The 14,459-nt window shown below is 51.6% G+C and overlaps 1 protein-coding gene across 4 annotated transcripts in view; it reads right to left on the reverse strand.

The window, feature by feature from the left end:
• Positions 1 to 4,243: 4,243 nt before the first annotated feature.
• LOC8029880 (inverted formin-2) overlaps positions 4,244 to 14,459 on the reverse strand; it is a 47,971-nt gene continuing 37,755 nt past the window's right edge. For 2 of the 4 annotated variants that reach the window (XM_040501301.2, XM_029991187.4), the window contains exons 9-17: positions 14,069 to 14,223; positions 13,546 to 13,710; positions 12,453 to 12,710; positions 12,206 to 12,384; positions 12,020 to 12,140; positions 11,364 to 11,528; positions 8,984 to 9,056; positions 7,071 to 7,138; positions 4,244 to 4,454 (exon numbers count right to left, since the gene is read on the reverse strand). In XM_040501301.2, coding sequence (XP_040357235.1) covers positions 4,422 to 4,454; positions 7,071 to 7,138; positions 8,984 to 9,056; positions 11,364 to 11,528; positions 12,020 to 12,140; positions 12,206 to 12,384; positions 12,453 to 12,710; positions 13,546 to 13,710; positions 14,069 to 14,223 — 1,217 coding nt within the window. In that variant the 3' untranslated portion in view covers positions 4,244 to 4,421. The remainder of the gene's footprint in view (positions 4,455 to 7,070; positions 7,139 to 8,983; positions 9,057 to 11,363; positions 11,529 to 12,019; positions 12,141 to 12,205; positions 12,385 to 12,452; positions 12,711 to 13,545; positions 13,711 to 14,068; positions 14,224 to 14,459) is intronic. The other 2 variants (XM_040211351.3, XM_040211350.3) reach the window with 1 other exon arrangement.

Below are 14,459 nucleotides of genomic sequence, written 5' to 3' on the forward strand. Positions count from 1 at the left end.
GTTGGTGGCCAATTAGTGCCCCAAAGGAGCTTATCGTCACTTGCGAATGACAAGTTCTATGGTGTGCCTAAGAAACACGCTGGAAACTTGGAATCATCGCACCGGTACTCAGGCATGTCACGACGACGTGATTTTTGAATTCGCCCTTGAGTTGAGGATTAAAGCTAAGGAGGAAGAAGTGGGAAAGTCGCTTCATGACCCCTTTAAGCGTACGCCACTTATGCCAGAATCACAAGAGCTCGAGGTCGCTGCTTTGAAGCGTTCTTCCGCAGAACGAGCGCTCGCTCTAGACTAGAAGCTCCACCTTCCAGCGCGAGCTTTCTACCCTTTCTAACACAAGTGTTAACTCGCAGGCCCGCGAAGCCAAAGTACTGCGGAAGCCAGCGAGCTCGCGCTGAAAGAGGAGCTTAAATTTTTTTTTCCATGCTAGACGTTAAAATGGTGTATCGGGGCATCACCAAAAAATTATTTCACTTTGGTGTTGCGTAGTTTTTTTATTAAAACTAGAAATACAAAGCCCAATTCAAAGTACCCGCCAGTGCCCTGTGACGTAACAGTGTACCGCAAGATGTGGGTGGTCAGAAGGGAGGCATCACCCGAAATCACGTGAGTTGTATCACTCCTCGTGCTTACCGCGACCGCGTGTAATATTTTTTTTTTAATATTTTTGGTATTCTCCGCATCTCCGCGAGCATTCCAAGCAGACAAGGTTTCTTTTATTTGCTTTTCATCGCCTAATGTTGCTGTAGAGGTAGAAGAAGAGGAGTCAGTGCACCTAGAAAACAAGTTCTACTAATGTCCTAGGCAAAACACGTACTTTATGCTCGACGTTTACTTGTACTTGGTACACTCGCCAGTTCGTATTCTCTAGGCGGCAGGCATCTTCAGCCTGGAGAGTATCCGATGATTCGACGACCTCGGTGCCTGAACGGGCGAGTCGTACGCGAACAATCCTAATTTCTGCGAGCGTTCTAAAATATTTTCTTCAAGACTCAATAGCTCGTATTGTGCCCAGTATGGCCCTGTACCATCGGACTGATGGCATGTGCTCTTACATTGGCTTGTACTCGCAACGCTTTCATCATTGGCCTCCATCAAGTCGATCCACTGACTCTTCGTCCTCAACTTTTACAGCATGCAAACTAACCAACGGTGCAGCGATAAAAAACTAGTGGAACTAAAACTTCGTTTTCTACGATGCTCCTGGATGAACAAATAACCAGAATAACAAAAAAAAAAAAAAAAAAGAAGTAGTCTTAGGCGCGATCGTGGAGAGCACGAGGAGTGAAACTCATGTGACTTCCGGCGAACCTACTTTTAGTGACATAGGTCGATATCTCCCTTCTGACCTCCCCGACACCTTGCGGTACATAGTGACGTCACAGGGCACTGGCAGGCACTTTGATTTTTTTCGGCGTGTCAGAAGCCCTTTAAGGGTGAACGGAGTATAAAAATGCATATCTTAAAGCCAAAAGCGCGGGCAGAGGTTTAAAAAAAAAAGCGCTCCTGGCAGGTTTTATTTTCAGTGTTCGTGTGTATGGTGCGTGATTTGCTCGCTGAAGTATAGCCTTTTCTCTACTCACAAAGCCCTCACAAAGCCTGGCAGTTCGAGGACGGAGCCATAGAGTGCCCGGTCGCAGATTGGAGTGCGAGGGTCTGGTTACACAGGGCATTTCTCGGGGAACCTGGTCGTCAGGGCACAGCTCTGCAGCGGCGAGGACCCCAAACATATTTTTCGAACCCGACGAGGCGGTAGCACGAGGAACGCGAGGAGGACGAGCGGGCATTCCATCCCTCGGGAGAAGTGTGTTTTGGGCGTATCGCCGTAGCGTGGCGCTCGTCACGTGGCTCTCCTTTCAGCCGTTGTCTGCCTCTTTACCTTTTTCACTTTCGGCGGCCGCGTCTCGTGGCGATCTGACAGGCTTTGTCAGTATAGAGGGGGCTATAGCTGAAGTGGCGAACATGCGCAAGTTGGGCTGAGATAGCACGCTGGGCTGAGGACTTGTAAATATTGAAAGGGTGTAAAGGTAGCGTTTCACCGTACTCTAAGCAACGCACAGCTTTGTAACGACGGTCTAGATTGCGCTTTAAGCATCGGGAGGCGGACGGAAGTGAGTGAGGGGGATCCGTCCTCCTCGGGAATTTCACAACTGACCTAAGCTAGTAACGTTGGCTGGAGGTCAGTCTAAAGTATTCATACTTATTCTTTTAAAAAGAAAAAGAAAACACTTGCGTGAAATTTATGATGTTGAGGATACACGCACAACAGTAAAGTCACCGCAATGGCTTCTGATGGGACGTCAGTTCGATCTATGCATGTCATCATAGTGCGGCCTCTAATATACTTTTCTGAAAATTAAATACTTCTTATAACCCCGAAAAAAAAAAGTGCATGCTGTTGAATGTGTTTAAGCCGTGTTTTTACTATGACGAAGACCCACATTCATTTCAATCGAGAGAAAAGACTCGATTTTGATTTATGGTTATTTGTGATTCGATTCCGGCAGATTAGCTTCTAATATTTTCAGACAAGAAATATATTCCTAACATGAAGTATCTAATATACTGATCTCACCAGCCAGTTTGACTACGCCACCGCTGCCGCAAAGCACCGAGGGAACTTTAGTCTTTTTGCACGTGCGACAACCTCGCTGGAGCTCTTCGCTTGTAGAGCACGAGAAGGCACAAGCCTTCGCGTGCACGGCCGTCTGCCTCCTGTGAACTAAAGTTATGGCGGCTTTACGCATGCGCCTAACGCTTAGTGAGATCGGTCTATTATCTCTGCGATTTATATAATGCAGGTTGGATTCACTCTGCCTCGTTATACGTTCTACCGATGATAGCGGGCGTTTTAACTGCTTCGGAAAAATTCATAGTCGCAGAGAAAATCTAAATAAAAGGCACTACCAAATATTATCAATGGAAGACGCTTATAACGCGTATTAATAAGGCAAAAGCCTTGTATGTTTCATCGTTCAGTTGTCCTTCAAAGACTGAGCGAAAAAACGTCGGCGACACCAAAGGTACCAAAACGTTTACGTGACCACTCAGTGGATGACTAAGCGAATTAAGATTGTGACTCGGCACATTAATAAGGATGACTCGGCACATTAATAAGGATGACTCGGCGCATTAATAAGGATGACTCGGCACATTAATAAGGATGACTCAGCCCATTAAGAAGGACTTACCACATTAAGAGGGATGGCTCAGCGAGTAAATCTGTGTGTCTTTAATGCATCGGCGCTTGGACTTTCGCCTTCAAGTCGTGTTAAAAATAACATAAGAGACCCCGAGTTTTTTCGTTTTGTTTTTTTTAATGGCACAAAAAACGTTTATTATTCATTGAAGTAATTTTATGAGGCCAAACATTTGCGAAAAAAGCTCTTTGCTAGATCAAAATTTCGCGGCGACCGTTAAAATGGCAGGATAAAACGAAAAAAATGGTACTACACTCCGTTTCAGAACGAGCGTGATCGACGCTACATTATCTGACAGTTAATCAAGCAGCAGCAAAAATGCATCCTCACGACACTCGTCGAAGTTTTGCGTTTCCAATCATCGGTGGCTAATCCAATCACGAACAGTAAATGTGCGTTATCCTGCGCTTTTTTGTGTGTCTGTCTGTGTGCGCGACGGTTTAGTTGGAATTTGTAAACCCGTAAGAACAACGAGCGGGGTGACAAAGCGCTTTTTCCACTGCTTGACTGCCTCGATCAAATCGTTGTGTCGACTGCGTTCGGACTTGGCGTTAAACGGAGCATAAACGATTCCCAGACATGGAGCACAATTACGAGGTAAAATGTACCAACTGCTTCAGCGAAGACTAAAAAGAAAAAAAACAATCGCCTAATAATAGGGTGGTTGAGCAAAAATAAACTATTTCCGGGGTGAAAAAAAAAAAAAAACTGCCAGTCACGACGGACTTTGGAGATTGCAGATAAAGGTACTAAACCTCTAAGAAATGAAATAAAATTTCTAATTAAATTGTTGAAAGGAAAAAAATTAACATATGGTTCCAATTAGAAACTTGCTGAGCGCGTCATCAAGAAACTTTAAAATCAGTCAATTTGAGGAATACCCGGAGCTCGTGTAGAGCGCTGGCTGGCAGTTTGTTCCCGAAAAAATATTTTCTTTTTTCTCTCAACCACTTTATTGGTAGGAATTTCTTACGATCTTTGTTGAAACACCCGGTATAAAGATTCGAGACAAGACGAACAAGACCGACACGTGAAGAAGCAAATGGTTGATGTGATAAAGGAAATATATTCGGCGAACCTATATGAAACAATAAAACAAATAGTGAAGGGATTTGGAAGGAGTATCATGGATGAGAAGACGCCTTCAGGCCAGGGTCTTGCGGAGCTTGAAGCTTCCCTGCCGAATCTCGGCCAGCAGTCTGTCCACGACGCACACCTCTTCTACAACGGGGGAAGCCGACTTCTTCGGGTGTCCTGCACACAGCGATCAAAGTCATAATTGGGAGAGGGGGGGAGAGGGGTGTTAACGTGCCAAACGAGCGAAGGGCATCTGGCACTCCCCAGCGGAGGACTGGGGACTAATTTCCGCCATTTTGGGGATTTCGAGACGTGCAACCAAAGTCTAGGTTAAACGGTGCCTTCTCCGCAGTCAGCTTCTGTCGGGTTGCGACCTCAGCAGGGATTCGAACTCGCAACCGGGGATCCGAAGGCCGGCGTCCTGACTCGGGGCTACCGAGGCGGTTACATCGGACATCACCCTGACGCGCGGCAGTAGACCCAATACACCAATAGCACCTCCAATCACCGAGAGGACAAGAACGACAGGGAGGATTTTCAGTTGTCCCGCTCCCAGCCGGAGCTTGCTACCTTTGATAACGCTTCGGAGCCTCGTGAGCTTCGAGCCTGCACAAGCAGCCAAAACAGACGCCAGGCAACAAGCATGTTCTGCAAGCGGGCATTCTAGGAAGACTCCCCTGGCGTTCTTACCCTGTCAGCGACCTATAAAATACAACGCCTGCACTTTTCCCCCTCCTACGTCGTCACTTGAGGATCCATGCAGCGTCACCTGCATGGATCCGCGTCTCCGACTGGTCTTTTTACCGCGTCGATGAAAGTTGTCCTTCGATTTCCGCCTGGTGACGTCATACAAGTGTCACGCTGTCGCCGGTCGCGATCCTGGCGGTGTTCCAGCATCGGCGGTGGACGTGACAGACGCCCGTTCTGCCGCAGGTCCCTCTCCAGTGCGACAGTCAACGGAAGCTTCGGTAGCCAGAGGTTGGGACGCCGTGACAACAGCGACACTCGCGTTCGCTCGTGCTTTTCACCAGCACTTCTACGACCAACCGCCAGGATCGCGACATCCGACAGCATACTCCAGCTTTTGTGGCCCCTAGTAGCACACTTAGTTCTGTTAATGTCCTTAGCATGTCCTTAGGGTGTCCTAACGTTCTGGGTATTTCTTATAAGTGCCCACAGGACACGTTAGAACATCCTAAGGACATTTTCAGAACTAAGTGTGCTACTAGGAACGTCACTTGTTGCTGTTTGGGGACCACTTTTGATGTATGGGAAAAATAGGACGCTATACACACCAGTCGGAGACGCGTTAAAGGCGCCATAATACAATTCCGTCTTTAAGGTCGCGTCTTGCAGACGCCGAAGCTAACGTTACCTGGTCGCATCATATATGGACGCGCTCGCGCTCTCTGACCGAGTGCAACAGGCCTATACTCACGCGTTTGCTACGTTGCCACCTACTCTAGCTGTCGTTCGGCGTGTTCGCCACTTGAGGCGGGCCAAAGTTCTACTAGCGAAGAGGTAACGCGCAGGTCTTGTCTTCTGTAGTCGCTGACAAGGAGAAAACGGCACCTCTTTTCACGCCTCAAGCACGCGCTTACTGCCTTCCGCCGTGCTTTGGCTACGCGCTGGAGCTCGAGACCGACGAGAAACCGAACCGTTAGAGCAGGCAGGAAGCTCGAACTGGAGGCGGGACTACCGAGACTCCTCCCTGACGCTCTCAGCCTGCCAGCGACTATACAGCGAGCAAGTCTCGTAAAATACGTCTCTGGTGCATCGGAACGCAAAGAATAGCACGTCAATCAAAAGGCAACGTAGAGAACGCGTGGGTGTTCGCGCGATGACGAGACAGTCAAGCACCACCATTGGTTGAGGTTAGAGGAAAACAACCGCACGTGTGTGCAGTTTTTTTATTTTCTTCTCTTTTTTTTTTTTTTTGGGGGGGGGGGGGTGGGGTAAACAAACGCAAGAAATGCTAAAGGAGCATACGAACTTGCATGCCGTATAGACGTATGCAAGAACGGCCTCTTGGCGTCGCCATCTTGCTGCTGGTGTGGGTAGATGGTCTGATAGTCAAGAATTGCCGAGGCTGTGGGTACCCCACAGCAATGTTTGACTATCAGACGATCTACCCGCACAAGCAGCAATGGCGGCGGCCCAGAGGGCGTACAAGCAAACGCCTTTAGGTGGTATTGGACACACCTAGCACGGCCTCAGAGAGGAGATCCCCCAAAACACTCGAGCAAAACAGTCAACCCAGAACGGGCGCGCCAAAGAACGCTCGTCGGTTCAGTGCAGCCGGCATGCCGAGCCCCGCCTCGCCAACCCCAAGCGGCGCAGAGTTGCTTTGGACATGTGGCTTCCTCTCAGCCTCCGATTGCGACATGCGCTATACTCCGCGTCACCTTATGACCGACCGCAGCGGATGCTACGGACAATCTGAGCCAATTCAAGGCCGCCTGAATGTTACGTGACCTTGGAGAGGAGGCGCATGACGGGCAGAGAACGCATCACGTGCTACGTTTTCAGAGCAGGACCTGCTGAGGTGGCTCGTACCGTGTGCTGCGGTCGGGCGTAAAGTGAAGCGGAGTATAGGTGTCTAAGGTCCTCGCACGATGTGATTGCTCAGCTCGCTCTAGACTAGGGAGAAACCCAAAAGTGTCTACCCGGCAGTGCTCAAGCGAGTCTGCAGCGTGCAGGGTAGTGCTGTGCTGTGCGGTGTTGCATGCGCAAGTACGGAGGATGCCATGCAGCAGGCGGTGCCGTGCGTGCACCGGATAAAGGAAGCCATACGTTTCGCTGCAGAAGCTGCATCAGAAGCTGGAATGACTGCTGCGCTTTAGGCTCTGCCGAGGGACCACCTTCAAGGAGACGCCCAGCAAAGCGGTTCACCTTTCTTTCAAGAGACAAGTAAGCCGCGATGCAACACCAGAAAAAAGGTAACGGCTCGCTCTGGACCGTGCTCTGCACCAGGCAGCCGATTCGGAAAATATTATGAAGGAAGTCAACAGGTCAATTTATGCACGCTGATTGGCGCGTTTCCACAGATGTTACGTCGTCCGGATTACAGGGAGAAAGAAGACGGCGGGCGAGGTTTAGCTTAAACACGCCTCAGGGATTCACCCGCTAGCCTGTAGCCGTCGCACCGATTTGCTCACGCTTGTCCGATAAGCAAATCAGGGAGCCCGATACAGGCTAGAGCGTGAATCACTGATGGCGACTGGTTGTTTTGGAGCGCGCCTGGATCGACTTTTCTGGAGCGCGCCTATTTGGCTGGGCGATGATCGGGATCGAGACGGACGTGTTCCACCATCCTTTTAGGTTAGCTCCTAATCCAGATCTCAATCCGGATCCGAGAAAAGTCGCTCCGCTAATTTCGGCGGATTCGACCGGAAGCCGGCCTGGCTCCTCCTTGGCGCGCACACGTGACTTCCGTTCTCGCCGGGCACTTCGCCTCGGAAGAATTCAAAATGACCGCTCGCGAAGTGCCACCCGCTTTACAGCGCAGCTGCTTGATGACAGTTTGTCGTCAAGTTCCTCGACCAGCTCCTCCAACAGCAGTGGCTCGAGTAGCAGCGACGAGAGGATTACTCGTATGTCCCCGCATGAATTCGACTGTCTTTTTGGACCTCCGCAGAAGAGGCCGAAGATCAAGACGTACTTGGACACCGTTCACGAGTATTCCAATGAAGGGAAGAGCGGGCTACGCTAATGCACATCGCTTATGAACACGCGTCTTTCACATCATGATTAACTTCGCTCGTGCGTTGGACACGTGTTGCTCGCGCCGCGACTGCGAAAACATGTGCTTGGTGATCCGGGATCGCGGGAAGAGGATTCCCGGGAAGGTGAGCGAAGGGAAGGCATCCGCCGATCCCGGAGGAGTGGTCATGCATGTTCCACTGGGGATCCGGAGGCGGAGCGATTCCGATCGGATCGCGTGCTCCATATCTCAGATGTGGTATACTGATCTTGACGCGCTCTAAAACGACTAGGGGATTCGTTCACCTAAGCCTTCCCCCCTCCCCCCCCGCCCCCCCCCCTCACACACACACACACAGAGATACACACCGTCACCCTCGCTCCCGGTAAACCAGGCGATGTGACGTCCATAAAAACGCTACAGTCAAGAGTGCCGAAATTGGCCCAACTCCGAATGCGAGACACTGCGCGAAGACCAGACGACGCTCTTGTTCGCTCCGATTGGATGAGACAAAGGCAGCCAACGTTCGCGTCTACACCCCCTCACCCGTTTAATCGGCGCTCTGAACCCTTCCTCTCCCTCATCTTCTGAAGGCGCCAGCCAGCGTTGAGCGAGGAGGAGGCGTCCCTTACGCGCGGCGGATACTGTCGAAGTCATAAGCCCCGCTTATTTTGGGCAATGATGCTAGCGGAACATCTTATGTGGCTCAATCGGGAAAGTGCGCAGTTTGGCCGTTGACTCGCGGCTTCCGCGAATTCCTTGGCCGAAGAGTTGGACGCTCCACCTGGTGGTTGCTGAAGCTGAGAATCGTCTAGCTTCTTCTGAACGTTACACTCACGTGGCTTGGACCGACAAAGCTGGAGGCCGACGTTGGCGAAATGCCCGAAGAAAGCTCATCAAGTACGCGGGCAGCGAAATGACTAATCGCCCGTAGGTGCGGGGCGTCATTGTCTACCCTCACGATGGTTGTCCACATGAGAGCAGAAAGAGCGGAGGTTCTCACCGGTCTTGCCGGCCGTGCGCGTCGACTTGAGACGCTCGGCGCGTTCCTCGTTTCTTCTTCTCTCCTCGTTCTCCTGAAACACGGAGTGCCAGCGATGCGTTCTAAGACACAGTTCGGCAACAGATCAAAACGAGGCATTAAAAAAAAAGCGCTACCACACACACCGTATCTATAGACATTAGGGAGTTTTCGCCGTCGCGCCACGCTCACCGCAAACCGCTATGATAACCGGAACTCTAAAGCCAAGGCCGTCGGCGCGCAGGCGCACCAGCGGCTTCTTTGTTGCGGAGAGCTTAGCAAAGGGGAAAACACGGTCTAAGAAAACTTCCTACTAGCAAGCATGCCACCTGAATGGTGCCCCATGCGTGCAAGCATGTGCAGCGTGCGCATGAACGTATATAGCTTTGGCAAGCTTGTAATTGCATGTACTTGCCTGCACGCGCAGAGTCATGGCGGCGGCCACGATGCCGTGCTTGCAATCGTCTATTGGCGACATGCACGATCGAAGGCGTCGCGGTGGTCAGCCTGCCACGATTGGTCGAATTGTGACTATGACGTCAGCAAAGGATTTCTCACCGCACGGAAATAAAAGGAATGTGAGAACTTGAATTTGGACGGTGTCGGCACTGTTGCTTTGAGAATGCAATGATTTCAAGCTTCCACCAAGCTAATTACAAACACCATCGAACTTGTTGTTCGCCAGGTAATGTCGCCATTAGAGGGAACCATAGGAGGGCGCCACCCATACATCTCGCCTAGGCTGTGTTCCAAATCTTACCCAAATGGATCCGAGTTACTCCGGCGGATCATAACACGTGACAGTACAGATTAAAAAACGCTGGACGCGGGTAGGTTTTAGAACGCCAAGGGTACAAAACCCTTACCCTGGAGTAAGATCGAGTAAATTCTGAAACACGGCCCTAGAGTGCCTTCATGCACACAGACTCACGTACGTTGTTAGAGTTGATGACATCTCGGCCATTTTGATCCCCAAAATTTTTTTTAAGTTTTCGTAGAATGCACGCGCCGGCACGCGCAGTTGCATTCCTCGGCGTAAGCACCTAGCTCTTACTAGTGCTTTGGCGCCACTTTGGTTCCCACCGTTTACTTATATGTCAGAATTAGCACTTGCCGTCGGCACAAGCTACTACAAAGGTTGTCTTCACCCTGAAACAGACGCGAATCGAGGTTCCCTAATCTCACCGCTATATTGCACGGGCGACAATCCCGCTGTGGGTCTGTGCGTCTGTGCGAGCGGAGCACTAGACGACACGACTTGTCTCTTCCACGGGCATAACTACGGCCATAGCTACAGTTATGGCAACTTCACGTACACCGATAACGCTCAGCGGAAAGCGGGCCCAGCGGGCGCCCCCGCTAGCAAAGCGGAGGTCTACGATTTACTAAAAGTCCCTATTAGGGGGTTTAGTAGATCGCTTTCAAAGAGCCGCTACCGCTACGGGCGCGCGCTTCAGAGCATGCATCGAAGTGGCAGCGCGAGCCCCCGCTACAAATAGCGTGTCCTGAATCCATAGCCCAGCTGCCCAACACGTGCGAGTTTGTCGCTTCGCAGAGCGTGCAAAGCGCGCGTCTTACGCATGAGCACTGTAGTTGGCCCCAACTGGTAAGGAACCATTTTTTATAAGTTTCAAGTCACTGAGAGCATGAAAACGGCAGGAGGGTCTTTCAGTTGTCCCGCCTCCAGCGCGAGCTTCTTACCTGCTGTGAGACTGCGGCACCTCGCGAACTTCGAGCGTGCACGCGCAGCCAAAGTACGACGGAAGTCAACGAGTGCATGCTGGAGGTCGGGCGTTGCAAAGGCAAGTCCTGCCACTGTCATCCCGTCAATGACTTGAAAATGCTCTCATTATTCAACTCAGCCATTTCCTTTCAACATGAGTACGTCCTTGGGCTTGCTACACACCAACGCGCGAAAGCTTCACGTTAAAACGTCACGTTCGCACGTTGCGACTGACGTGTGACTCGTACACAAACCAGCATTCGTGCGGTGTCCCTCATAACCTCTTCCGAAAACACGTCTTCAGAACTCTGACGTGCGTTGGTGGACCCAGTTTGCATTCTACATACCACGAAGTTTGTCGATACGGCCAAGCTGCCTTGGCCTTAGAATGAAGAGGGGTGGCTAGCGCCATCTCTTTCGGTGATTTGTTCCCATTTCGTTTGTACAATTCGTTCGATATACTGCACGTTTCTTTTGCCGTTTAAGAACGTTTACGAGATCTATGTTTTAAATAGTGTCCAATATTTTTTTTGCTATTATTGCCGCGTCACTTTCATTCAGTATTGTGAAGAGGCGGCAACTTATTAACCAAATGGCTCTATTTTGTCCCGACGGCCTGACAGCACTTGGAGCAGTCACCTTCTGCGCCAGCTTGACCTTCTCGCAAAAGTTGTTGAAGATGTGGAGGCACTCCTCGACCGAAAACCGGTTCTCGTCTTCGCAGAAGTGCTCCGCTAGCCGCGAGGAGAGCTGGCCGATCTGGTCGAGGCTCGCCGACAGCTCCCGCAGCTGGCCCTGGGCCCTCTGCGCACGAGAACACGCCGGTCAACCAACGCTATGGTGCCTGGAACGCGTCTCCTACGGGTTCTTTTACCGCGTCGTGAAAAGTGGTCTATCGATTTCCGCCATGTGGCGTTGTAGAAGTGTCCATGATGTCGCCGGTCGCGATCCTAGCGGTGTCCCAACCGCGGCGGTGGGTGTGGCAAACGCCTGTTCTGCTGTAGGTCGTTCTCCAGTTTGAAAGTCTGTCGAAGCTTCAACAGTCCGGAGTTGGGACCCCGTGACGACAGCGACACTCGCTTTCGCTCGCACTTTCAACGGGACTTCCGCACCAACCGCCAAGATCGCGACATCCGACAACATGTCAGGCCAGTTCCTGTGGCGTCGACATTTGTTGCCACTTCGAGGACACTTCTGATGTACGGGCGGGATCAGAAGCTAACCACACCAGACGAAAACGCGCTCCAGGCACCATACCCCACGCTACCGCGCGGGAAAACACGTCAGCTACTCACCTGAACGAAGCTACCGAAGTGCCGTCGGAAGTCGGCATCACCATGCGTCAGCTGCCGCTCCAACTTTTCGATCCCGGTGGAGAGCTGCTTGAGCTCGGACCTCATGCCTTCCAGGGACATCCTGTGTGCACCGGGAGCTTTCTATACTGCCGTCCTTTCCGGCTCTTGTTCACAGTTTAGACTTACCTGGAGCACTGCGCCAGGTGCCGGAGGTCGTCGGTGAACTCGAGCATGTGCGCCTGCTCCTGCTCGGCGATCTCGACCAGGTAGTGGAGTAACGTCATGCGGGGCTTGTTGGAGCGCGTCTCGAGGAGCTGTGGCAGCGTGCTCAGCCTGAAGCCCAGGGCGTTACCGGCGTAACTGCCCTGCAACGATGCACCCCCCTCACGAACAAGCTTCGTGTCCGCTTCCCACACCCGCGCCCCCTACTCACCGAGTTGATGAAGTTTCCCGTGATGAGGATGAGTTTGAGGAATTCCTTGAGGTTTCTGTTGGAAAGGATCTCCTTGCAGACGCCGATGTAGTTGTCCAGCTGCGGCCGCAGCGCGTCCACGTTCGGCCCAAACTCTTCCATCTGAAGTAGGCCATCCACGTACAGAGCGTAGCCCTTCAGCTCGCCCAGCAGCAGAAAGAACTGTTCAGCCACGCCCAGCTTGCTCCGTTCGCCCGTGTATGAGCGCAGCATGCCCAGCTGTGAAAATCACCGACCTCGCTTGCACACGTCGTAGAAAACCTTTGCCTCGGCTTTCGTACCTATACGGGGTTCTAATTCAGCCCAGCAGCCTCCAACTAGGAGAAATTTCGATATAGGGTCTACAGAGCAAGCCTCAGAAGACCAGTAAATTATTATCAGACAACCCGAACGGGATGAGAGGGAGAGCCTTTAGGATGTTTCGTTTCCAGCGCTAGCAGCGTATACCTTCGAAATCACTTCGTTGTCTCGTAAGCTTCAAGCGTGCACGCGCAGTCAACGCACGACGAAAGGCGGAAAACGCGGAATGAAGGCGGGGCATACAAAAAGACGCACGCCGTCGTCATTATGTCAGTGACAAAAGTAAATTAGAACATGTCGCTAAGTAAGCTACCCGGCACACCTGGTCTGCATGACTAGAGAGCGCGACCCTGAAAAAAAGAGCAACGCACTCTCTAAAAGAAATGTTCGCTTGTATTCAGAACACGAGACAACGAATTGCGACGAACGATACAAGTTTGTTCAGCGAATGATGAGGATACGATTCGACCAAAAAATGTAGTGCCCACAGGTAATGGGCATGACGTTTCACTTTTTGTTGTCTCTGCGCACATCGCATTTTTCAGATCTAACTAAATTACTTGCTTCCTTATTCGCTGGGAGCCATTAATTGTTCACCGTGATTCCTTGTTTCTAATTCTGCTGCAAAGCTAACACGCAGACGTTATTATTTTTAAGGGGGAGGGTAGAGGCTTCCAGACACGAGGCTGCCGCGTTGTTTGCCGAGGCGCGTGATGAGCCCACGTCACCGGCTCAGCGCCACTCGGATGCGCACCTCGTCTGGTTCAGGCAGAACCTTGTGAAGCATGCGCAGTCGCTCAGCGCCGATCTCCTTGGACTTGCAGGCTCGGATCATGGCGACGATCTCTTCGGGCCCGGACTTGAACTGCTTGAGGAAGATGCAGACGTTGAGGCTCCGCTTGCCGTCCAACAGGGACAGCTGCGAAACAAAACAAAAAACACCGGCTTAGACATTCCGTAAAATGCAACGAAGGTACGATGCGCAGTTTCTAACCTATTACGCAACCTCTGTTTTCACGCAAAAGAAAAAAAAGAGGGGGGGGGGGGGGGGTTTAACGGATCGCTTACCTCCCTCTTTCGCGCACCGCAACACTAATGGTCGCGCGCGCTATGACCGTCAAGCATACATCTCCGCTCCGCTGTTGACATCTTTCTTATGGTCTTGATAAGGTACCAACACCAACACAAAAAACCAAGATCCGTGCAGGGCTTCCGTATAAAGCTATTACTTTAAAAGCTGGTGGCGCGCGCTGCAAGAAGCAAACGAAGGCACCTACCAGGGCGGGCTCCCGCTTCTTCTTGGCCGAGTCGGCCCCCTGCTTGTCCGCCACCTTCTGGCAGAAGAGCTCCTCGACCTGCTTGTAGTTGAGCTTGCTCTCCACGTGCTCCTGCTGCGCCTCCTTGGTCACGTCGCTCCAGATGCTCTTGCCGCCTGGAGGCCCGATGCCGCGTCAAGCACTAGGTCGCCTCGCGGGCGGCTAACCCAATACGCGGTCAAATTTACGAGGGTATGCTTCGGGTGGACTCCACTAGCTTATCGGGACGACACCAATGTATTATGGCGGTAACGTATCACGGTGTTTGTCAAAGCGCCCATCAAAGCACACGGGGTAGCGAGGCGGTGGATACCCTCCCAGCGGTCGTCAGTCAGATGTCTAAAGACGCGGC

The sequence above is a fragment of the Ixodes scapularis genome, unplaced genomic scaffold (genome assembly GCF_016920785.2).
Source record: "Ixodes scapularis isolate PalLabHiFi unplaced genomic scaffold, ASM1692078v2 PGA_scaffold13__105_contigs__length_92229423, whole genome shotgun sequence".
In the NCBI taxonomy this organism is placed as follows: domain Eukaryota; kingdom Metazoa; phylum Arthropoda; class Arachnida; order Ixodida; family Ixodidae; genus Ixodes; species Ixodes scapularis.